Here is a 25,426-nt window from a genome sequence, read left to right as displayed (position 1 = left end):
GCTACATGTTGACTTAAAAGATGATGAGAATGCTCAGCTCCCTAAGACATGAATGCATAGACATAAAGGAAATTTATAAAAAGACGGATGTTGCTCTGAGATCTCTAAATTGAATGGCAGACCTAGTGTGGAATGCCTCCTTCTCTGTCCTCCCGTCTCGAAGCTTTGTGATTATCCTGTAACACTTTAGATAAAGTGATTCATTATTAAATAATTTTATTTATTTATTAGCGTTAAGCTTTGGAAAAACTTCTTTATGGATTGCATTTGGTTTTACAGAAAACTTTCTAGATTTTCTTTATTGAAAAATGTATTGAAAGGGCTACTTGTGTTTATGTACCAGGAGGCTAATGAGGTTTAGAACAACAACTTGCTACCTAAAGTATGTTCACTTTCTGTCCTTTATATATTTATCAAGTCACAATGACAGTAGGGAACAATGGAGTTCAGAGTCAGATTTCAAATGAAGACTGGAAGAGACCTATTCAAAAACCAAAAACCAAGGGTGTTGTAACATTGAGTGCTATGTAGATGCTATTTAACGGGAGGCCAGAGCATATGTGTGGGTGTGTATGTTGTCACACAGTTCGTTTATCTTTGCCTGTCTTTTCATGTGATAGTGAGTAGTTGAAGAGGCTCTTAGCTGCAAAATTTAATAAGTTTCCTACGTAGAACAATAGAACTTGCACCACCTTTGTCATCACTTGAAGCTCTGCTGAGACTTTTACCCTTAGGTTTTACTAACCCTTAATAAGAGAAGCCAATTGATAATTGACATCGCTTTTTTGTTTTAAGAAACCAAATGCTTGCTTATGCTCTATGCTGTAAATTGTCAATATCCAGTGCTACATATGACTTCTTTCAGATTTATTATAGTCATTAAACCTCGAGCTTTTTGTTTTGGGGGTGGTACTTTTTAAAATTTCTTTTGCTGATTTTTCTACCTGTGGACAGTTTTAAAAGCTCAAGCAGAGTTAATTTGAATATTCTCAATTAATTATAAAAAGTAGTTCTAGGTTCTGCAGTCTCAGCTGTGAGGTAGTCTGAATGAAGTATTTTTTGGTGGTGATGCCAAGATTTTTAAAGCATAGTAAATCTGATTCCTTGATCTCTCTTACAGTATTCTTGATTTTTTGTGTGTGCTCACAGAATTTATTAAAGGAAAATGTAAATGGCTTTTTCTTTATATACTGTCATTTAAACAGAACTCCAAAAAAGAGTCTGTTATTTCTCTCATTAAAATAAACTTACATATATTAAACATTATTCTGTTAAGACCTATTATGCTTATTCTAGCACTTTTCTCAGTAGCATTTCTAGTTTCCTTTATGTTTGTGACTTACAGAGATGGAGTTTAATCCCACTACTTACTTGACCTGGCTAGGGTAATGATCACTCAGTCCTGAACTTTTACTCATTTGTATTTAATTTCCTCACCTCTCACTCTACTGTCCTCTCACTTAAGAGTAAAATCAGATACCACAGCCTTTTCAGGGATGATAATAATAATTTCTCCTTTTTTTTTTTTTTAAAGTGAAATCATAGAAGTGTCTCGGTTGTTGGAAACCACTAGAGGAACTTTGTGAACAATTTTGGTGGCATGAAAGCTAAAATCTGAAAATTCACTCTCTGCCATCCAGGCTCGCCAACTTCTTGCATGAGGAAGTAAATATTTGATAGGCCATAATAACTGAATTTGTAATTAAAAATTTTTTAAATGAAAAATTTATTCAGTGGAACATAAAAATATTTGAGATTTCTTTGCAAGATTACAGTAGAATTCTTATATCTTAGGAAATGTGCAGTTAAGAAAAGCTCTGTTTTGTTCATAAACATAACATTATAAAATTATTATAATTTCATAAGGAATAAAAAACAGGTCTGTGATAATAAAAGCAATTATAATTTCCCAGATGAGACTTTTATGGTTACAAGATGTGCTTCTTAGGGTGTATGGAATTGGATTTTCTGTTTTTTATTACTGTTCATGTACTTTTAGTTCTACTGGTTACTACCTCACACGTGCCTGATTGACATTATGATGCATTCGTGTGGAAATGATGAAAAGTTGTTTTCATGCAGCTGTCCTGTAGTTACAAAGGAACTTCACTGCATGAAAAACAAACATATCATTCAATGGACAATGCTTAATCTGTTCAGGAGCCCAAACCTATTGCTGTTCAATGACAGAAGAAAGGAGAGGGATTAATTTGAAGATGCTTGTGCATGACATATGGTAATTTCTCCATAGGAAGGAAGTGTCACATGGTGACCTCTAAATCTTAACATTGACCTCCTGTTGTAGAATGTGTGTGCCATACGGTCTTTTTGCCTTTTCATATGATAATTTAAGCTGAAACATTTTCCTGGTAACATAACTTTTTGGGGGGTAGGGTGGGGTTGTTGCATGTATTTTATGAGGATTAGAACATTCACAATAATTACTTTTATAATATAAAATATGGGTATCATAAAAATATTTTTTAAATTAAAAATGAAGCTATGTTAGGGTTCTTCTCACAAAAGTTGTTTGGTAAATATATTCTTTATAAGTTGGCAGATTTTAAATTGTATTTTTATAAAATGAGTGTGGAAAATTGAAGTGATCTCAGTGGATGTTGATTTGAGATAATAAAAAATTTACACATAAGGTTAGGAAATAAATTATTAGAAAAATATAATTGGCAATATGAAGATCAACTTAAACTTTTCAGTATGTGATACATTTTAAATATTGAATTACATTTTTGCTAATTCTTAATATGTCTGTCATTTTTTCCTTGTAGCCTTACTTGTTTTAGAACTGTTTTTGTATTAATTAGTACATCGATAAATTAGAGTATTCAATAGATTTTGGTTTTAAGAGGAATTTGAACTACACTGTGATTGCTATTCAATAAAATATATCATTTCCCTGCCGTAATCCTCAACGATCATGCCCTCCTGATGAAAACATCATTTTTCAGTTCTCCATTTACTATATTTTGCCAACTTTGTTTTTCATTCTTCACTAATACTGAGCTTTTTTTCAGAAGCCGTTGTACCTCAATTCTCTCCTCTTTATTTCTTCTGTTTTCTCTGCAAGTTCCTGCTCCTGTTATTTCCGCTCGGTCTGATGCTGACCACTCTGGCTCTGACTCTGCTTCTACTCCTGCTTTACATACCTGTTTCTTAGTAAATGAAGGTATTCTCTCTCAACTTTCTAACAACTCCCTTTCAGTCTGTGCTTTACTCTGATATGACATGTTCTTTTTATCCAGTTTATACATTTATCTGCTTTGTTATATATGAGATCCTAAATTTTCCATGTTTTAACTTTATTTGCTAATGTCAATGATAAGGGCCAGTTATGAAAATGTAATGCTACTCCTGGCTGGTGTAAACTGTGTTTCTTGTAATCTAGAATGCCATTAAAGAAGCGCAAAGATGCTAATCTTTGATGTGAAGTAGGTATTAAAAGGTGGATTGGTTTTCATAATGATGTTTGCCATGTGATCTCTGGTGTTAGAACTAATGAATCTATTTTGCATGTATCATTACTCTGAGGTTAGAGGGAAATGTGAGGGGGTCTGTTTACATTATCATTTGAGAAGTCTTCAGAATGTTGATTAGCACCAATGATTATAAACTGAGAGGAATTCACCTGTTTATCCTCCTTACTATTTCTGTTTCTGGATGAGGCAAAAATCCATAATTTCAATTTTTAAGATGTAGTTAGGCTATCATATTATCCCTATGGAGTTACACTAGTTGAAAGTATTTTTGGAACTCTGAAAATGTGAATGGAATCCACAAACCTTTTTTCCCCAAGAGCCATTATAAGATTATTTATACTGCCTGGAAGCCTAACGGAACTCGTGAGCTCTGAGTGATATTCACGGTCTTCATTGTGGGCTCTGTCTTCACCAGTATGTATAATATAAAAAGGAGGAAATTTACAAAATCTCAAATGTAATCCAGATTGATTCTGACTCTTCACTAAAAAGCATTATTACCAGTCCATTCAAATGGAAAGAATGGTACAGTATCTGTAAAGTACAGAGCCCATGTTCAAAGTACCACTCATTTGGAAAGAAAACATGGGAGCACAAAAGTATAACTCATTTTTTGTTTGGCTCACCTGTCATAGACATATACTAAGGTTAGTATGCTAAGACTGGATTTTAGCAAAAATAATTACGGTTGAATTTGTTAAGCTATTGTGAAAGATAGTAATTTGTTATTTCAAAAAAAAAAGCTCTTGACTTCGGACCTGGTGAGAATCACTATCCTATTAAAATTCAGCTCATAAATACACTTCATACTTTTATGAGACATTGAAGCACTTCAAGAAATTGTTAGGTTGTAATTTATATTTACATATGTATTTGTGTGTGTATAAGTATGTGTATATATATATATATCCTCTATATATGTATATATATCCTCTATTGAAAATAAATTGGAATCTAAAATGTGTGTGCTCATCACCTTAATTATTTAATTATATATTCTCAGTTAATGAGAATTTCCTTACGAAAGGATGAATCTTTAGATAGGTGGCTTATCTGTTACTCACTTATTCTCTCTCTTTTTTTTAAGTAATCCCAGTAATTATTTTGAATTTTATGATAGGGTTCTTGTTTTAGAAAACTGCAGTTTAGAGTATTTCAAAACATTGATTTGTTAAAATTCTGTGATCACAGACAATTCACCTTGTATATGGTAGTAGATAGTTGTTTTTTTGCATTAATTCTTGATTATTTGTCTTTAAGTGTTATCCTCAGAGGGTAATGGTAATTATTGTGGATTAATAGTGGCTTCATACATGATTTGGGAAGACTGAGGCATTTATTGTCTATATATTTTTCAGACACCTTTAAAACAGGGTTGAAATGCTTACTTGAGAATGTCTGGATATTGTTACTTTTAGATATTGCAGTGGCTTGAATTGTTTGTTTTCTTCATACAATCAAGTTTCATATTATGGACTAGAATTTTGGAAAAAATAACTTTTATTCCCATAGATTAAAGTTAATGATACTTAAGATGTTGTCAGTTTTGGATTATCGGGTTTTTATTTTATGAAATGTCTGAATTCATTTTTCCTCTCAAAATTGATGTTATATTACGTACTCAGTTATGATTGTGATTAAATATCTGATTCATTTTGTAAGATAAGAGATCAATAAGTATTAATTAAAGGCCCTGTGACAGACAAGGGAAGAAATCTCTCTTGACCGACAAAGATGGTCATACACAGATGGCCAGGCCTTCAGAGACATGAATCTATCTTTGGATATCTGTGTGAATGCCCTTTTAACTGAAAGTGGTATCAAGTCTGCAACTCCTAGTACATGTTTATTTCTATGTTTTCTCAATCCTGAGTATGTTTTCTTTTAGAGGGGCTGTTTAGAAATATGTTTTCCTTGTAGAATTTATACATACTTTATGTGGAAGTTTATTTTTATTTAAGACTTTGAGAATTCTTATAAGTATCAACTACATGATTTAGAGATAAACTACATTTGATATAATTATTTGTATAAAATATCTAGTAAATTGAAATCATTTATTACATAATTTAGCACATTTGCCCTTTTTAATTTTTGGTGTAATATTTAAAGAAACATCTTTGAATTAGGCAATGCCAAAGTGCTAAAGTATTTGTAATATGTTACATTTTAACAGGATGGAGTCAGTTGGCTGCTATGCATTGTGTGATGCTACCAGACCTGCTGGGACTGGATAAATTTAGGCCTCCACTCCTAGAGATGCTGGCTCGGAGATGGCAAGACCGATGCTTGGAGGTAACATTGATGTGCTATGGATAGAAAACAAAAACATGAAAGCAGTAGACAAGTGTAAATTTGAAATGAAATGGTTAATATTTATCTAATTTCTTTTCACCTGTTTATTATGTGATAGAAAATATGGATTCATGACTTTTTTCAGTTTATATACTGAACAGTAATGTTCCAGCTTGTGTGTTTACTTTTTAATCCAGTGAATATTTGACCAAAAGTTTCATATACTTTATGGAACTGTTTCTTTGAGTGTTGGTATCTATAGAGATTATTCTGTATAGCTTAACATACATGCATGCTCACATACATACACCCACCTCCCGCCAAAATCACACACTGAGGTATAATCACATCAGTCAAATTCTAAGTGAATAGCCCTTGTCCAATGGAAGATACTGTGTTATAATAAAAGAAAGTCTTTGGAATTCGAAGAGACCCGGGTTTAAATATCAATTCTGCCAATTATTAACTTTGTGACCCTGGGCAATTTACTTAACCTGTTTGAAGCTCATTTGTAAAGTGGGGATAATACTGTATTCCTCATGGGATTGCTGTCAGGATCAAATCAGATAATGCAAGTAAAACAGTACAGAGCCTGACACAGGGTAGGAGCTCAATAAATGGTAGCTATTATTTTGTGTTAATGGACTTATGCTGTATTAGACGTCGCTTGGAATATAATATCACCAGGGACTTGGAAATGTTTTATAGATAGAGATTTCCTTTATTATGGCATTTGATCTATCTAGCTATAGCAAGTTTGTATCATTTAAGATTTTAAATTTATCAAATATAAATATTTCCCCCATCTGGTTTCCCTTCCCTCAATTCTAAGTGGAATCGTAGCATACTAAAATTTTCATGGTTTTGCATTGAGTAGTATTTGAATTCACTTCAAAAGTTATAATTAAAAACAATTTTTATTCAAACTCTTATCAGACATTGCTGAGTTACCTTTTCAGTGATAAAGAGTTAATAAATTGATACACCACTTGACAATTGAATAGCTTCTTTAACCCCATGCTTGTGGTAATTTGCCCAAATAAAACTCAACTAAAACTGCAAAATAAATGTGTGCCGCATTGAAGGACAAACTGAAATGATGTAACTTTGAAAACTAGTTTCCTTCTATAGAATTAATGCCATTACACAGGAATATATTTTGCCATTTGTTGAAGAAAATTGTTTAAACGTGTCTTAGGTATACAGGAATTGTGCGGATTTACACATATATTTGTGCAAACAATACCTACTTAGTATATAAAGAAATTCACTAGATAAGGTTAAATTTCTTCAGGCTAAAAGAGAAGACAAGTTTAACAGTTCTAACGGTGACTTTTAACACTAACAATTATATGGAAATTTTAAAGTGAAAATTAAAGCGCAAGAATATTACATTTTTAAAAAGCTTTGGAGAATGAAGTTTTAAACCCAGCGTTGCATAAATGTACAAATATAATTCTATTAGTGTTAAAATATTTTTCAGTGAGATCATTCATTAAATTGTCTTTGATTTTGCTCACATCCAATTTATTCAGTACTTAATTATTTGGTTTGTGGTTTTTCTCTTGTAAATAAATGTGGCTTGTATATTTCCTAGCTTTATTTCATGATGAACTTTCTAGTTTTTAAACACCTCACCAACTGACCTGCTTCCTGTTTTTTCATTTGGCTCCGTTTCCTTCTCAGGTCCGAGAAGCCGCCCAGGCCCTGCTTCTAGCTGAACTGCGAAGAATTGAGCAGGCAGGGCGGAAAGAAGCCATCGATGCCTGGGCCCCTTATTTACCTCAGTACATGGACCATGTCATATCACGTAAGAGTTCTCTACAAAACTTTTCATGTTTACATACGGAAGTTCTAAAACTCACAGATATGCTCGTTACTGCCTCTCAACGAAAGTGAGTCATTTAAAGTGAAAATAAGGGATCCTCGAATTCTACACATTCATTTTCCGAATCCCTATGGGAGTTTGGAGTTTGGTTTAAAAGAATCTATCTAAATACTCTCTGATGGACTGACCTCTTATAAAATTAATCCCCAGTCAAAACTCCTACTCTGTTTAACAGTAGCATCTGTCTCTATTGCAGGATTATGTTTGCAGATGCCAACTTGTAGATAGCGATCTGATGATGTGCAAGTGCAGATCCTTTCCAAGTTGGAATTATGAATCCTTAAGAAGTAAAGATCGGGTAGAGTTAGACCAGTGTACTAATGGAAAAGAAAATTAGCAAGGATTTTGACAGACACATCTTTCAAAAGAATAATTTGAATGGGTTGGGAAAGGCCTTGGGAAAAATTGTTGAAGAGCTTGAATATTTTTTGCAGAATCAAACCTTTGTGATTCTGCTGTTAGATCAAGTGGTCATTGAAGAAAAGTTGTATTATGCTCTCGTAGTTTTTTTCTTTTTAGAAAAGTATACTTCATCCCCAATTCATCATTTGATTGATTATTCTTCTAAAGAAGAATTCAGAGTTAAAGTTTTAAACTCTTATATTGAGTATAAGATAAAATCAGTTTTACTTTTTAAGTTAAATTCTCAATGAAACTTACAACTTTTTACTATGAAAATTTGGCCTAGGTTTTAGGTGGATTCATTTTGAATGTTTTTTGTCAATACCAAATTCTTAGTAATAAGATACTCACTATACATGTCAAGACAGACAATACATGATTGTATAAGAAGGATATGAAAACAAGATTCAAAAAGGACTATAGGGGCGCCTGGGTGGCTCAGTTGTTGGGCATCTGCCTTCGGCTCAGGTCATGATCCCAGGGTCCTGGGATCGAGCCTCGCATCGGGCCCCCTGCTCAGCGGGGAGTCTGCTTCTCCCTCTCCCACTCCCCCTGCTTGTGTTCCATCTCTCACTGTGTCTCTCTCTGTCAAATAAATAAAATCTTTAAAAAAAAAAAAAAGACTATAATTGTTATACCTGGTGTAAGTCTACCAGATGTTTGTCAGTGGTGACTTTAGTGGTTGTTTTTAGGTATGTGACCTTGGATATTTAACCTTTCTCAGCCTCACTTTTGTCACAGATGAAATGAAGAGGATAGTGAGACTATAGGGTTATTCTGAGTTTGGAATGAGGTAATCTTTGGTAAGCACATGGAACAATGCCTAGGCTGTGGTAAGCACTTTATATTAAATACATTCATAATCTATAAAAATGCACATATGTGTTTTACATATAACCATATTAACAACTCTAATTAAAATTCTTTAATCTGTTTAGGTAACAGAATTTACTGAGATAATATTGATTTTCATTTGCTTACTGGGAATTTTTCCATTTTAATAAAAGGAAATTGAAAAACCAGAGTCTTTAAACATATGGACTCTGAAAGGTATTAGGCTTAAAGTTCTTACTTAAATATGCATAGGTTTTATATCTTCTACAATGTAAAAAAATGTTTGAAAGAATAAGACTAGGATGAAAAAAGCTTTGCTTTTGAGCATTTGAAGAACCCTAAACAGTCCTATTTGTTCAGTCACTTGTGACTATTAGCTTCATAATATTCTGAAAAACAGAATTAGCTCATCAGCTTATCATAAACCTTATTGAATAAAAGATGCCCCAATTTAAAGACAAACTACGAGATGACATTGTGTGAAAGCAGGATTAGCTCAAATATCTACTCATTCCTCTGCCCCCAACACCATTTTAAGATCTAAGGATGCTGGAGGAAGCAAGATACTCCAATTAAAGGACAAACCTAAGTTGAAGGCGAAACAATAGCAAATCATTAGAGATCCTTTTGAAAGGACAATGCTGCTATGAAAGTATGAGAAACTGTTTCAGGACACCTTTATTTGGAATGGACTACATTGGGAGAGTGGACTGAAGTAGAATACGTAGCTGAGAAGCTACTACAGAGGGGATATGGGACCCAGAACTAAATGTAGATAGAGTGGAATAAAGGTATTTCTAAGACTTGATGACAGATTATGTATCAAGGTCTGAGGAAAACATCAAAGATGCGTACAGTGTTGTATTCTTGACAGTTTGGGAAGAAAGGTATCATTAGCAATGGTGGTGGATGCCATTTTATTTTATTTTTTCCTGGAAAGAGGGGAATGAGTTAGCTACAAGATAAAGGTGTAATATGGTCTCAGATTACTCCCCGAAGCAATGATGAAAATGTATATGTTGCTAGGTGAGAGGTCTATTAGAGGGTCCAGAGAGGATACAGTATAAGTAGAATAATGACAATACGTACCATTAATTGAACACTCTCTGTTAGGCTTTTGCTAAGTGCCTGGTCTGTGTTATTTCATTAAGCCACTGCAATAAGCCTGTAAAGTAGGCATTCGTGTCACTACCATCCCCCACTCTTTACCCCCCAGATGAGTGAGTTGAGGCCGAGAGAGATTAAGGAACTTTCTTAAGGTCCCTCAGTTACTAAGTGACTGTCAAGACTACAAAACTGATTTTCTTAATCACCAGTTATTCTTTCTTGCTTCCTCCAGCATCCTTAGATCTTAAAATGGTGTTCAGGGTAGAGGAATGAGTAGATATTTGAGCTAATCCTGCTTTCACACAATGTCATTTCTAGCCATATTAACAACAACAGTAAATTGGAGCAGAAACGTGTAGCTGTAAGAAAATTACTCTTAATTGTAAGAAAATGGTTCTCGTCATTGTTTAAATAAGCATAAACTAGGGGCGCCTGGGTGGCTCAGTCGTTAAGCATCTGCCTTCGGCTCAGGTCATGATCCCAGGGTCCTGGGATCGAGCCCCGCAGCGGGCTCCCTGCTTGGCGGGAAGCCCGCTTCTGCCTCTCCCGCTCCCCCTGCTTGTGTTCCCTCTCTCGCTGTCTCTTGGTCAAATAAATAAATAAAATCTTAAAAATAAATAAATAAGCATAAACTAGATTGTTCTTAGGTCAGATTTAAACCTTTCTATTTATGTAAATTGAAGTCCTTTTAGTTATAGTATCCTGGAGTTCCTTATGAATTAACTGAATACTGGCTTACTTAAAATTTTAATCTTACCACTTCCTGTTACTGTATTTTTAGTGAAAGAATAAACATGCAGTCTACATATAACTAAAATAGCTTACACTAACAACTCTTTCTATAATATAGTAATCTGTTCTGGAACTTTAACATTGTCTGAGTGTAAAATTAGTTTGCTTTACTGGGAGCTTTCTCTTTTAATAAAAGAAGGTCAAGCTGAAGGAGTAAGGATTCTGAATGTGTGAAAGGAGAAGAAAGCATACAACAAATGAGAAATGGCCACATAGGGCTGTTGAACAGATTTGCTGTCCAAAGGGATCAGAAGGTTATAGAGCCAGCTGGTGGACAGGCCACACCTGCCATAACGTGCTTGTAATGCAGTCGCCTCCACCATGATCATTAATGTTTGAGAAGATGATTATCGTAGCAAGGTAACAGCATAAAACATTCTTTTAGGAACTTAAAACCTATTTTTAGCATAGGAATCTTCTTATTAAAGTAGGTAAAATATTAAGCACTATGATAAATACACCATTCATCAGATATTTTCTTAATAATTTAATCAGGCTAAGCATTTTAAAATGTGCAGTAATTACCTAAGCAGTATTGGCAGCTCCTAAGTTATGACTGAGCTTGGTCTAAGAGTCCCTTTGTTAGATGTTTGTCTGAGACTCAGAAAATGCTTTTGCTTGAAGAGCAGAATGTCATACTAGGCTGATGGGCTGTGATAGCCCTTCATTTTACAGCTCTGGAACCTGAGGTTTAAAGTGGGAAGTACCTTTCTCTGGCTTCACAGCCAGTAAGTAATTGAGCTGGGACTAAGATGACAAGTCAGCGGGTCATAGTGACTGGGTCTTCTGGAATTTTATTTAGGTATATTATGTAATAAAAGCCTTTTGTAGGTTTGTCTGAGAACCTAAGGAAAGCAATGGGCCAGAAGCCAGTTGTTTTTTTAGGACTGCGGAGAGAAGTAAAGGAGAAACTTCCTGTACAGCATCCAGCACAGAGGATTATACACATAGTGAACGTTGGCTGACCGTCCCCTTTCCTTTGCTGTGCTGGTTTCTGTCGTTTTGTTCTCCTTATTGTCACTGCCTCAGAATTCACTTGAATTTATATTGCTCAGAGATTCTGGCAGTAGACCAGAAATCACTGGGGAGGAAAAAGGAGCAATGGTCTGCCTTAACTGAAAAGCCAGTTCACAAATTTTCATAAAAACCAAGTCCTCTTTGGGTGATATGAGAATTTTGCTTCAGGTAATGGAGTTCTGTCCCAGAACGTGTTAGGAAACATTTTATCCCTTATAAAGGCAGGCTGTATGTAAACTTTGGATGCCTAATTTCTGATAGAAAATTTGAGGATAAGTGCATTATGATTCTTACTCTAATGGTTACAGGACCGGAATTCTAAATATTGCATGCATTCTTGTGATAGTGACTTATATAAATATTGTAAATGTTTTCGGAGTTATCACTCTTTCTCATGTATTTATAATCACTTTTATGTTACAAAATACTTTTTAGAAGTTCTGTTGATTATTTTTACTAAGGAAGAGTTACTGTTATTTTGTGAAATGTGTTATAATTCAGATGAAGATGAAATGTTGAAGTTGTCTCAGATTTACTTTGAAGGGAAGATATTTTGTAGAACCCACTTTTATGTATTTCTTTTTGTGACATTCTACATGTAGCATTTTGATAATTGACTTTTTTATGAGGTCAAGCTCCTGCTAGTTTATGAAATATACCCGCGCTTGCCCTTCATTCCAGGCAGTGGCTACTCGGAGGTAAATGCTGATGGTTCCTGATTTCCTTTGGCCTGTGATGCAGAGTGACCTTATAGGGCATGAGGTCACAAGCGTAATTATTTCTTGTACGTTGTATTCTGCTTGCGCACTGTGGCTCATCTCCTCCTTTAATTTCAGAAACATTAAACACATAAAAGTTACTACCATTATATAAATCAAAATCTCTTCTAAAGAGGGTGCTATTGTAATTTTATGCAGTTATGACCAATGTAGTATTAATTTGCAAATTTATCATCTCAGATATTGATAGAAGGATGTGTAACACATCGTGTTTAATACGTATTGATGTCATCAGAAAGAACAATCCTTTGTTCTTATCGAGTCTCTGCCTTTTTAGCTTCCTTTTGTGCTAAGGTTACCAGGGTTAGGCTCGTCTTTTTTATCCCCCCTTGGAAACAGAATAGGATTTCTTTGTTCACTGAAAGACACTCCTAGTAAATGTTTTGGGTTTGACTTTCAACAAGCCACACTGTAGTACCTATTTTAACCTGGAATTGAAGTCACTTTCTGATGATTATAGGGTAGTGGTCATTCTGAGCACAAATGTGGATGGACCCAACAATATACAAGAAGGTAAGATGGAACTATATATTATAGAGGTAGTGGAAAAGTCTCTTGTAGCTAGTAAAAATTTAAATATTAATGCATTCTGTGGTAGGCAGATATTTTCAGGGTTTGCTGGGGAAAGGATGGGAAAAGGCTAGGAACGGGGTTTGCTAAATAGGATTTAAGTGAGTTCCTTCCCCACCCCCAAAAGGCCTTAAACAACACAGCATTCCTTCCTTTTTTCTCTTTTATATATGCCTCAGTTATTTGGAACTCTCTAACAGCCTATTATGGAATGATTTTCTAGATAACTGAGGGTTTAAAAGTTACTAAATGCTTGGATTTTTAAAAAATGTTAACTCTTTTTGTTGAAATATTTCAAGATGTCTCTGGCTTTTTAAACATCTTCCCAATAGCCAGAGTTGTTGTTTTGGCCCATGCTGTGTAATTACCACCATTTGCTTATTGAAGAGAGTAGAATTGTTTATCTGAACATAAAAGAACCCAGACTGAAATGCCTCTCACGTTTCATATTTTCAAAAGATAACTTTCCTTCTTCCTCTTTTTATTGTCTAGGAATTGTTACCAATTTTTGCTGGTGGGCTGTTTTGTCTCATCCCCAGGAGCTTCTGCCCCTGATGTCTAATTTACTGTTATCACTGTTCTGGGAGTGTGGAAGCCAGGCAGCCAAACTTATTTGAGTTAAGTATAAAATAAGAGTAAATTGGCTAAGAATAAGAGCTCTCTGATGGGAAAAAAATCCCGAAGTTTTAGTGTAAAGCACTTTGTGGTGTCTCTGTGGACTCCTCACATTCTGCTTCCTTGACTACTTTCTCGGGTCTTTTGTTGCATTCCGGGTGTATCTTTCTTTTTCAGAAAAAATATTCTAATTAGATTTGGGGAAAAGGCAAATCATTTGGTTGTTTACAAAGAACTGAGAATTCTAAAATAGCCCTTTTGTAATGAATGCCTACTTTGCAAATCCGCTGAAACGAAAGGATGAGGTTTGCTCAGAAATATCTGTGGTTGTTACCTTGTCGTGTTCACGGAGCCAGTTGGATGTGATTGTGCATTGTGATTAGAAAGGAAAAGTACTGAATTATGAATAAGTGATCTACAGAAAAAGCACTTGATGTTCTGTGGAAATTTTTATATTGAGAGGCAGAAAGGTTTGTCTTAAGACAAACTATATTATGCAAAGCGCACTGTGTCTTTGTGTATCTGTTTGCAGTGTTAAGTGGGGACCTACGGGATTTGTTTCTCTTTTTTCTTCTAGAGTGTCAGAGCTGTGGGGCTTAAGTGTAAGCACTCTAGACTGATCATGTATTTAACAGCATTAAACTGTTGTACTTATCTATATTTGGCTACTAACCTAATAGAATAACAAAATTTCTTCTTCCTCAGTCTCAACTATTTAAAGGAAAATTTTAGTTCCATGTGACTTGAGTTCTTGGAGGTGATATGTAATATTCTTGCAATTGTCCTTAAGTCCTTTTTACAAGTCTTGGAAATTATAGTAGTAAAATGGCAAATTAAAAATGAAAGCATCTGGATCCATTGGTTATTTAGACCTTACCTCTAAGCAAACAGAACTCTATTGTCAGGTAGTGCTGTAGGTTAGGAACTCCACAGGAATAAGGAACTTCACGCTGCCAGGGAAGTCCTCTGTATAGGAAGATAGCCAGCAGCCTGGTTTCCAGTTCTCACCAGGAGCCCCAGGGCAGTTTCCAGCCTGTGGAACAAAGCAGGAGTGGAGCCGGGGGTTCAGTCACTTCTTCCTTGCATAGCAGTGAGGAATTGGGGGATTCCGGTAAGTGGGGCACTCCTTGCCTGCTTCTTTCTCTTATGCCCTGGCCTCTGTGGAAAAGCTTCTGGAGCTGAAAGGATTTGAAATAATTGTAGTTATTTTCTCATGCCCCCTTCTTTTTCTCTTTCACGAGTCTGTCTCCCTCCCTTCAGTGCGGAAATTGGTTACCTCTCCTAGAGTTGTAGTTGGTGGCAGGACCCCTAGGAGGCATGGCTCACTTTCTTTGGGGTGTTTGTATACTTACTAGTGCTTTAAGGAGTTGAAGGCTCTTAAGCCTATGAAGACTACTTTATAAAAGAAAAACTCATTGAACCTGTGACACACTGTTGAAAAAAAAAATGGTCTTCAAATTGAAATGCCTGATATACCTTTAGCTGAGTTTCTAGTGGCCTTTGCTATAATAAATGACCTAATATTAGTTGCTATGAAGAGTATGATATTGATTTGTGCCATTAGTCTCTTGCTGATTTGCTGAGGAACAAAAATTTATAATGCTAATGGAAATAAAGTACTTTACAAAACACTGCCCACGAATACCGGAACATGTCTTTGTAATAGAACTAGTGTCTAGTAAGCTTTCAAATATAAATTTTCCTTATTCTAGTACAGATTATTCCAGTACAGGAGGTCAGAGTCCTATTCAACTTGTTTTTACAGAACAAAAAGCAGAGTTGATTATCCTATGATATTTTAAGTCTTGGGCGCCTTCTATGCATGCACACATCCAGTTTTGATTGGATTGTGAGACATTTATAATTTTATGCCATATTTCTAATTTTATTATCTCTTTATTGACTGGATGTTATATTTAAGTGCATTGTTTTAATATTTTAGTTCGAAGCCTTGTGATCTGAATGTGACAGAATAGTCTATAGTTTGGAAGGAAAATAGTAATTTGTTATTGCAAGAAAATTATATGAACCTATTTTACCTGTGATATTTTAATTGTAATAGCTAATTGTAGATTTTGTTCGAGTGTTGCTTTTAAGTTCTGGGATGAAAATGATCAAAGTATACTAAAATATCTTTGCTGAATCCATTCTTCCCTTCCTCTTCCTGCTTTTTTGGAGGGAAGTTTGGTATTTTATATTTTATTTTTCCTTAGTATTGTCCTAATGATTTATTACTCTATCTATTTTTTGCTAAGCAGATTTTGATACAGATAAGTGTTTTAATATTTATAAATGGTTTTATTGTGCATGACATTTGCAGACTTGGTTAATATTTTAGCACTTCTAGTACACAAACATAAAGAAAAAAAATTTGTTTTATTGGTTTGAGCACCCGAATTGACCCCAGCAAGATTGAGATTGATCTGGTTTCTTTCAGCCTGTTAAATGCCAATCCAGTCATCTGTAACAATACTTAGTATTTTTGTAATTTTTCTGTACATATTTTCTGTGTTTGTTCTGTACAACTTACTCATCACCTGAAAAGGTTTTCGTTGCTTGATTTAGTGATGAAAACAGCCACAACCACCTATTTTATTGCTTGCTGTTTTTAAAAATTGTTGCTTACAGTTAATGTCTGCGCTGTAATCACAGTTCTGTTTCTGGAAGCCTTATGAAAGGACTTTACATTTTACTGAAAAATGATGATGAGACTTCCATCTGAAGTGTGTACTTGTACTAAAGAACACTCAGCTCTAGGGAATGGAAATGGAAGAGGAGGGATGGTTCTTACTACACGAATATTCCTGCTGATTTTAAGATGTCTAATGAAATAGCATCCCTCTAATAATTAAACAGTATTAAATTCTGGCATAGCTCATGGTTACAGAGACATAAATTAGCTTATAGACACTTTTCTATCACAGACGTGAAGTGAAGAAGGCTATTTCTTTATTTTATGTGCTAGAGGGCGGCTGGCAGGTCTTACTCAGGTTTGGTTTGGTTTTGATTTTTGCTTGTTTGCTCTTTCTCTTAAAGCAAAGCTTAGTCTTCAGAACAAATAATATCAAAGTCAGAGGAACTGAACTAGAAATGAATCTTTGAATTCTGGGTGATAGGTAGAGGGTTGAGCATTTGTAGTCTTAACCTAAAGCATCGTGGTGCTTCTTATAACATATTTACGTAGGGTTTAAAGTGACCACATAATCTCAGATGTGACCTATTTTAAGATGTGATCAGGATTCCAAGACCATCCCAAGCTTTTCCCGTATAGAAGTTGGTTGGGCACTTGGGGCTGGAAGTCTTTCCCATTCCATTTCATCACTGGCCACTGTTGTGGGGAAGAAATTCCAGCATAGTGATTCTCAAATGGAAGGGTAAGAGGCAGGAGAGATGGGTTTCAAAAGGTGATTATCTCAAACATTACTCCCTCCTCAACCAAGGATCTGTATACATTCATTTCATAGTTTCTCAGTCAGATGACAATACTTAGGGAGAAAAATACTGTTTTTTCAAATGATTTTTCTAATGACAGATAAGCAACTAATTTATGGAACCAGATTACCAGCTGGGAAGTCCAATAGAAAGGGGTATCAGGAGATCTGACACATTGTCCTGCTTCACCGAGCAATAGCTGTAAGGCCCAGAGATCACCAGGTTTCTGCACATCCTTATCTAGTTCAGTCTCTTTTTATGTGAAAGGAGGGGAATGAACGAATCTATGTTTTTCAAACTTTTCAGATAGTAAACTTACATATAAAACAGATAAATAACATTAAGTAATTTCTTTAGGCAGTTTAAATCTTTGGGTTTTTTTTTTAAGTGAAAAATAAATTGTTTCTTATACATCGAAACCCTCATGCTCTTCTCTTGACTTCTGAGGTTCTCCCTAGCACAGTCAAAAACTAGTTCACTATTTGTTCCCTAAATGCCTCTTGTTCTAACAAATGACACCCGCCCACACACATACACACACACATACACCTGATACAGGGCAGGGTTACAGACTTGCCCTTATATATTGGCAATTCCTAAAATTTGTTATTATGCAGGAACCTTTAGTTTCTATATAACTCTTACGGTTCTGTATGGAATCCGGTGAAGAACAGTCTTGCTGCTTCTCCAGCAAATGCCTGTGGTCTTACAGAGCTTCATCACAGCTCGTACCTAGGGGAGTGCTAGCACAGTATGTACTTTCAACTGAAATAGTTGTCTCCTGGAAGCACAGAAACGGTTTTAAATATACTACATTAATGTTTGATACATACTCTATTATTTTGATTTAAAATGTGTTAATCTTTCAGATATGATTGGCCAACTGTCTGGTTTTAGAACTTATCTGTATAATGTGAGTATGGATTTATATATATTCAGTCATCTTTTAATAGCCATGATCCACTTGACAAACCTCTATAGTAATCACTTTTTGCCCATGTGACTTAATGAATAGTCATTGGATTAGGCTCAGTATGTTAATTTAGATATCCCTTTCTTCCTCCCCAAGGCATAAGTGCAGTGATGTTTCTATAATATGTATATATGTAATCAGTAAATTTACTTGTATACCTTCTTAAGCATGTTATTTGAGTTGATTATTTTTTTCTTTTATGCTAAATATATATATTTTTAAAGATTGTATTTATTTGACAGAGAGAGAGCACAAGTAGGCAGAGTGGCAGGCAGAGGCAGAGGCAGAGGGAGGAGCAGGGAGCCCGATGTGGGGCTCAATCCCAGGACCCTGGGATCATGACCTGAGCCGAAGGCAGACGCTTAACCGACTGAGCCACCCAGGCGCCCCTTCATCCGAAATATTTAAAGACCGATTTTACAAGAGATTTTGTTTTAGATTGAATTTTTGGTTAAGGAGTTCTTACGCAATTCTGTACATTCTTACCTCCTTTTTTTAAAAACAGTGGCTATATACATGGCCTGTGGCCCTGTGGGTTGCATGGGATGATCATGATGCACAACAGGAATATTCATTCTTGAAGGTAACTATGCAGGCATATGAGCAGGATAACAGAGATGAGTTACTTTTTTTGTTTGGTTTTGTTTTTGACCAAAGCATATTTTAAATGCTTCTTACAAAAGCAGGCTTACCTTTTTCCTTTCTATTAATTATATGCTGAGCATCTTTAGTAGTGATTGGTAGAGAGGAGAAAACACATCAAATAGGGATCATTTTAAAGGAATTGTATTAACCTTTACTACTAATCAGTAAATCTTTTTTTCTTAATTCCTCTTGGAATTGCTGCATAGAGATGTCAGGATGGGTTGTGAAATGATCTATTTGAATGCCAAGCATAACTTTATAGATTAGTTTGGAATAAAATATATATGTGTTTTCCTATTCAATTTTAAAAACTTTGTATTTCGGAATATTTCAAACATACATAAAAGTAGAGAGTAATATAATGAACCTCCATGTACCTGGTGCCTAGCTTCAACGGTTATTAACTCATGGACAGTCTAATTTTATGTGTACCCCTCCAAACACCTGTCCCCCCCATTTTAAACAGTTCTCAGATACAATATCCCTTTATCTATTTCTCAGTTTGTATCTTAAAAGCAAGGGCTCTTTTTATATAAGTAGGTACATGCATATACACACACACACACACATACACACACATAAATACAGTACCACTAAAATGCCAAAAATAATTAAAACTTCTTAATTTTATCTAATAACTCAATATTTATACTTCCCTCGTAGTCTCATAATTCCTTTTTACAGTTTGTTCATTCAGTTTAGGATTAAATAAAAGCCCATATATTGCAGTTGGTTTATATGTCTTTTATGTTTCTTTTAATCCATTGGATTCCTATCAATCAGTCAATCAGTCAGTCCATCTATCTACTTGTCTCTGGCCACCTCTCTCCTGTGCTTTTCCTTGTGATTTGTTTGTGGTATGAATTGGGAAGTTTGTACTGTGATCATCTCTGCCTTTGTTTTCATTAGAGTGGTGAATCCTGATAATCTGAATTCTAACATGCCCTGTTCATTTGTTAGCCAGAATACTTTTCTAAGGAGAATCTTACCCTTATCACTAGTTGATACCCTCCCTGAGCTACACTTCAGGAATGACCAGATAAATGCTTGAGGTGATTTGTTTTACTTTTTAGCAGGGTTATGAATTTATGGATTAAAACATATTTATGTTGTGATCCATTATAGTTATTCATTTAAGGAGTGTTCGAATTGTTTTGTCTTTGGTCAGTGGGAGCCTCTGTAGTTGACTTCCGAATCCTTTCGAATTGACCACCAGTACTCTTTTATGGGTTACTTGCTGACAGGATTTCTAGGTTCATTGTGTGCATTTCCTGACTCATGCCTGAGTCAGCATGTAGGGGCCCTCATCCTTTTAGTGGGAAATGGTATTTTAACTCACAAACTGAGTGCTAGATGTGTTCTTTGTTATTTGGTCATTCTGGTGGACACATCTACACATTTCTGTTTGGATCTTAAAATATATATAATATCTTGAGTGTATATTGATACTTCCTATTAAATTTAGTACTAGAATTTTTACTTAATTTCCTTACTGTGTCTACTTCCCCAGTTTTTACAACCTTGTTTCTAAATAACATCTATGTAATCATTAATCTGCTTTTCCTCCACAATAAACATACAGCAGTTCAGAATAATGTCAGCACTACCACAATATGGTTACCATAAACATTGTGTGGTGTTTTTGTATTTGTTTTGCAGTTCTTGTCCTTAGGATACAATTCATTAAAGATGAGTAGTTGAATTATGGTTAAAGTCCCTGGGAATAGCTCCTCTGTGTGATTTTACTACCCATGTAATACACATTTAGGTTCATTTGTTTTCATTTCACTTTCAATTATTTATTTTTTACTTCCAATTTTATTTTATTTTTTCAAATATGTCTTTCAAGAGCGTTTTCTAATCTTAATTACATAGGTCAATTTTTAGATTGACATTTTTAAAATGTATTTTTTATGGTGATATAAAACATTTACATAATTCCTAAGTCAAACAACAAAATAAAGTATATTCAGAGAAATTTAGCTTCTCTCCTTCCCTGTGCCCTTTACTCTATTTCCTTTCTCTCTGAAAATAGTCATTACTTTTTAGTTTAGGGATTATTCTCCTGTCCTCCCATTTGTAATATTTATAATTATGATAAAATGCATACATAAATTCACCATCTTAACCATTTCCAAGTGTACAATTCAGTAGTGTTTAATATATTTACATTGTTGTGGAACTGTGAGCCAGAACATCTCCATCTTGTGAAAGCGAAACCGAAACTCTGTACCCACGAACAGCAACTCCCCATCTCTCCCCGCCACCCAATCCCTGGCAACCACCATTCTCTTTCTGTCTTTGAGGTTGACGACTCTGATACATCGTGCAGCCAAAATCATACAGTACTTGTGACCATCCTATTTCACGTAGCATAGTGTCCTCCAGGTTCAGCCATGTTATAGCAATTGTCAGAATCTCCTCCATTTTAAGGCTGAATAATATTCCCTTTTATGTATAGACCACATTTTGTTTATCCATTTATCTGTCAGCAGACACTTAAGTTGCTTCCACCTTTTAGTAAATAATGCTGCTATGAGCATGAGAGTACAGATACCTTTTCAAGTCCCTGCTCTTGTTCTTTTGGATATATACCCAGAAATGGAATTCCTGAATCATGTAGTAATTTAGTTTTTAATTTTTTGGAGAAACTACCATGCTGTTTTTCACAGCAGCTGCATCATTTTACATTCCCGCCGCATTACCAAGGGTTCCAATTTGTCCATATCCTCACCAGCACTTGTAGTTTTTGTTTTATTGATAACAGCCATCTTCATAGATGTGAAGTACTATCTCTTTGTGGTTTTGATTTACATTTTTCTGATTATTAGTGATGTTGACCATCATTTCATATGCTTGTTGACCATTTGTATATCTTCTTTGGAGAAATGTCTATTTAAGTCCTTTGTCCATTTTTTGATTGGATTATTTGTGTTTGCTGTAGTTGAGTTGTGGGAGTTCTTTACATATCCTGGATATTAACCCCTTTTTGGATATATGACTTATATTACCATCTCCCATTCTATAGATTGCCTTTTTACTCTATTGATTGTGTTCTTTGATACACAGAAGTTTTTAATTTTTATATAGTCCAGTTTATTTTTGCTTGCCTGTGTTTTTGGTATCCTATCAAAGAAATTATTGTCAAATCCAATATCATGAAGCTTTCCTATGTTTTCTTCTAAAAGTTCCATAGTTTTAAGTCTTGTATTTAGGTTGTTCAACCATTTTGAGTTAATTTTTGTATATGGTGTAAGGTAGATGTTCAGATTTCAGATTTCCCAGCAGCTTTTATTGAAAAGACTGTTCTTTCTTTGCTCCACTTTTTTAACATAAGCAAATACATACATTTATATACCCCCTTTCCTAAATGGTAACATACGCATTAGTGTATCTTCACCTAGCTTTTCTCACTTAACAGCATATCGTGGAGATCATGTACTAGAGACATGCCCTCTGCCTCTTTATTGGTTGTGTGGTATTCCATTTTGTGGGTGGACCATCTTTTTTCCAACAGGTTTCCTACTGATGGATATTTAGGTTGTTTCCAATTTTTGATATTATGGATAGGGCTGCAGTGAATAGACTTGTGCATATGTCTTTTCATTTGCTGACAGTATATCTTGGATACATTTCAAGAGGTGGGATTGCTGAGTCTAAAGATAAATGTATGTCTAGTTTTGTCAGATATTGCCAAGTTCTTTGCCGTAGGAGTTGTACCATTTTGCATTCTTAGGAACTATGTATAAGGGCCTGTTTCTTCACATCAATTCCAATGGAGTGTATGTCATACTTTTGGAATTTTGTGACTCGGATAAGTGAGAAATGAAATTGTCTTATTTTGTATTTTTCTTGTTAGGAATGAGTTTTGCATCTTTTCATATAAATGTCTTTTGTAATTCTTTCAAACTAACAGTTCATATCTCTGGGTCACTTTTACATGGGATGGTTTGATTAAACCTCTATCTATAAGGTTCAAATATATTTTGGTTATTTTTCTATTTACTTTGCTTATGTGTTTCTTATTTTTCTCATAATCCTATTTACTGACTCCTTGTCTTAATAGTTTCAGGATTTTATGTCATAATTTTGAGAGTTTTCCTTGCTGTAGTAATTCTCCATGTTTTCTATCTTTTCCAGTATTGTGTCCCATATATGTCAGTTGGAATTGGTCCTGCTTAATGGTGTGAAGAATGGATATTATCTTTCCCTATATAGCTATCTGCTTATGCACTCCAAAGCACTTACTATATACTAAGTTTCTATATGTAGTTTTGTTTATTTTTCTACTTTGTCCCATTGGCCTGTGGCTAATTGACATTTTCGTATTTAGTCATTAAGGCCCTAGCCCTTCTTTTTGAGGGTTCTCTTGGCTATTGCTTGTTTTTCCAAATGAACTTTATAATCAACTTGTTTAGTTCCAGGAGGAGGAAAAACCTGATGGCATTTTTATTAGGATTCTATTTAATTTATAAGCCAATTTAGGGAGAATTTATAATGTTGGATTCCATCCAGGAACATAGTAATGTCTTTTCATTTGTTTAGATCTACTTTTTTGTTATTTAGGAGATTTTAAATTTCCCTTGTATAATTTTGGACATCTGTTAATTTGTTGCTTAAGTAGTTAATTTTATTGTTCTTCCATTACACCCTTTAACTGGTTTTTGTTTGTATAGATGAATGCCATTGACTTTTGTTAGTTATATAGCCTGATACTATTATAATATTTTCTTATTGATTATATAAGTTTTTCCATTGATTCTTTGGATTTTTCAGGTATATATAATCATATTATTTGGAATATTATTTGGAATACCTTTTCTTTTTCAGTTACTGTGCTTCTGACTGCTTTCTCCTATACAACTGTATTAGCTAATACCCCCAACACAGTTTTAAATAGAAACTATGAATATAACAGAAATTTTATCATGTAATACTTATGAATGTATTTTGAAGGTAAAATTTTTCAGTTTGATTTTAAAACTGTACCATTTGGCTAACTCATTGAATGTATTTATAACCGGAATCATACAGATTATAGGATATACTATATAACAATGTAATTTAAATGTAGATATAATGTATAATCCATAGTTCTCCCAGTTGATGGGATTCCTAAGACCCCTATACACAGGACCACAAAAAGTGGTCTCTACTCATCGACTTTACTGGGAGAATATCTGTCTAATTCCATCTCCACTTGAAGATTTCTTTATTACCCCACCATCTAACCCATCCCCTTCTACTCAGGTGGTCTCATGACTTTGGGGACGTAAATATAGTTATTTTTATTTAAAAATGGGATACCGGGAACCACAGATCTGTATCTACTGATTATATATGTTTGCTCAAAACTACTGATGTTAAACTCATCTTTTTTAGAAAACTCTGTTAACAAAGACTTAGCCAGTATAGAGAGATTTCTATGATGGGATTTTACTCAAAGTATGCTAATCTGTCTTAAAATTTTATTCTCTACTAAAATACTTTATAGTGTGTTACTACTAAAAATTTGGTATGATTTATCTAATATATCCTGTCATCACGTTTGCAGGAGGATAGCTTTGTTTCAGTAATTATGTTGAATAATACAAAAGAAGAAAAAAATTGAATACCCACTAAATCCATGCAGTGTGGTAGGTGCTTTTACATTGTCATTCATTTTTTTTAGATTAAAGTGTGCTAATGAGTGATCTAGGGACGCTGGGTGGCTCAGTCAGTTAAGTGTCTTAACTCTTTAATTTCGGCTCAGGTCATGGTCTCTGATCATGAAATCGAGCCCCGTATCGGGCTCCACACTGGGCATGGAACCTGCTTAAGATTCTCTCTCCCTCTCCCCACCCCTGTGCACATGCACATGCGCTCACTCTCTCATATAAATAAAGTGTGCTAATGAGTGATCTACAAGGAAATGCATGGAATGGAAAGAAATTAAAAGGTAAAAAGTGAAGATCATCTCCAAATTTTCTTTTATAGTTCTTTAAGTAGTTTGAAATGTTTTGTTTTGTTTTTAATTATAGAAAGAGGAAAGAAATCAAACTGCAGCTATACCCCCAAAGACTGAAGTCTTCCCTTTGCTTGAATCTTAATAGGAGAATCTTATATGGAGAAGAAAAAATTGCTCTCTACTAGTTTTATTAGAGATAAGTGGAAAATTTTAGAGATTGATTTTTTTTTTAAGATTTTATTTATTTATTTGACAGAGAGAGGCACAGCAAGAGAGGGAACACAAGCAAGGGGGAGTGGGAGGGGGAGAAGCAGACTTCCCGCTGAGTGGGGAGCCCGATGCGGGGCTTGATCCCAGGACCCTGGGATCATGACCTGAGCCGAAGGCAGACGCCTAACTGACTGAGCCACCCAGGCATCTCTAGAGATTCATTTTCTGATTGGTGATTAATTAGTCCCACACAGTTTTAAAAACATAATTGCCACAAAGCAGATATAAATAGGATATATAGGAAATAGGAAGAAGGAATTCTAATTGAAGACTAAATTCATTAAAATATTCTTTTTTTTTTTTAAAGATTTTATTTATTTATTTGACAGAGAGAGACAAAGCGAGAGAGGGCACACAAGCAGGGGG

The 25,426-nt window shown here is 34.8% G+C and overlaps 1 protein-coding gene across 2 annotated transcripts in view; it reads left to right on the top strand.

Moving 5' to 3' along the window:
• Positions 1–25,426, top strand: part of WDR7 (WD repeat domain 7) — a 347,094-nt gene that overhangs the window by 112,395 nt on the left and 209,273 nt on the right. The window contains exons 17-19 of one of the 2 annotated variants that reach the window (XM_034995695.1): positions 3,086–3,184; positions 5,671–5,789; positions 7,476–7,599. In XM_034995695.1, coding sequence (XP_034851586.1) covers positions 3,086–3,184; positions 5,671–5,789; positions 7,476–7,599 — 342 coding nt within the window. The remainder of the gene's footprint in view (positions 1–3,085; positions 3,185–5,670; positions 5,790–7,475; positions 7,600–25,426) is intronic. The other variant, XM_034995694.1, reaches the window with a different exon arrangement.

This window comes from Mirounga leonina, unplaced genomic scaffold (assembly GCF_011800145.1).
Source record: "Mirounga leonina isolate KUSES-001 unplaced genomic scaffold, KU_Mleo_1.0 Mir_93, whole genome shotgun sequence".
Taxonomy (NCBI): Eukaryota; Metazoa; Chordata; class Mammalia; order Carnivora; family Phocidae; genus Mirounga; species Mirounga leonina.
This window is presented reverse-complemented; position numbering and strand designations above follow the sequence as displayed.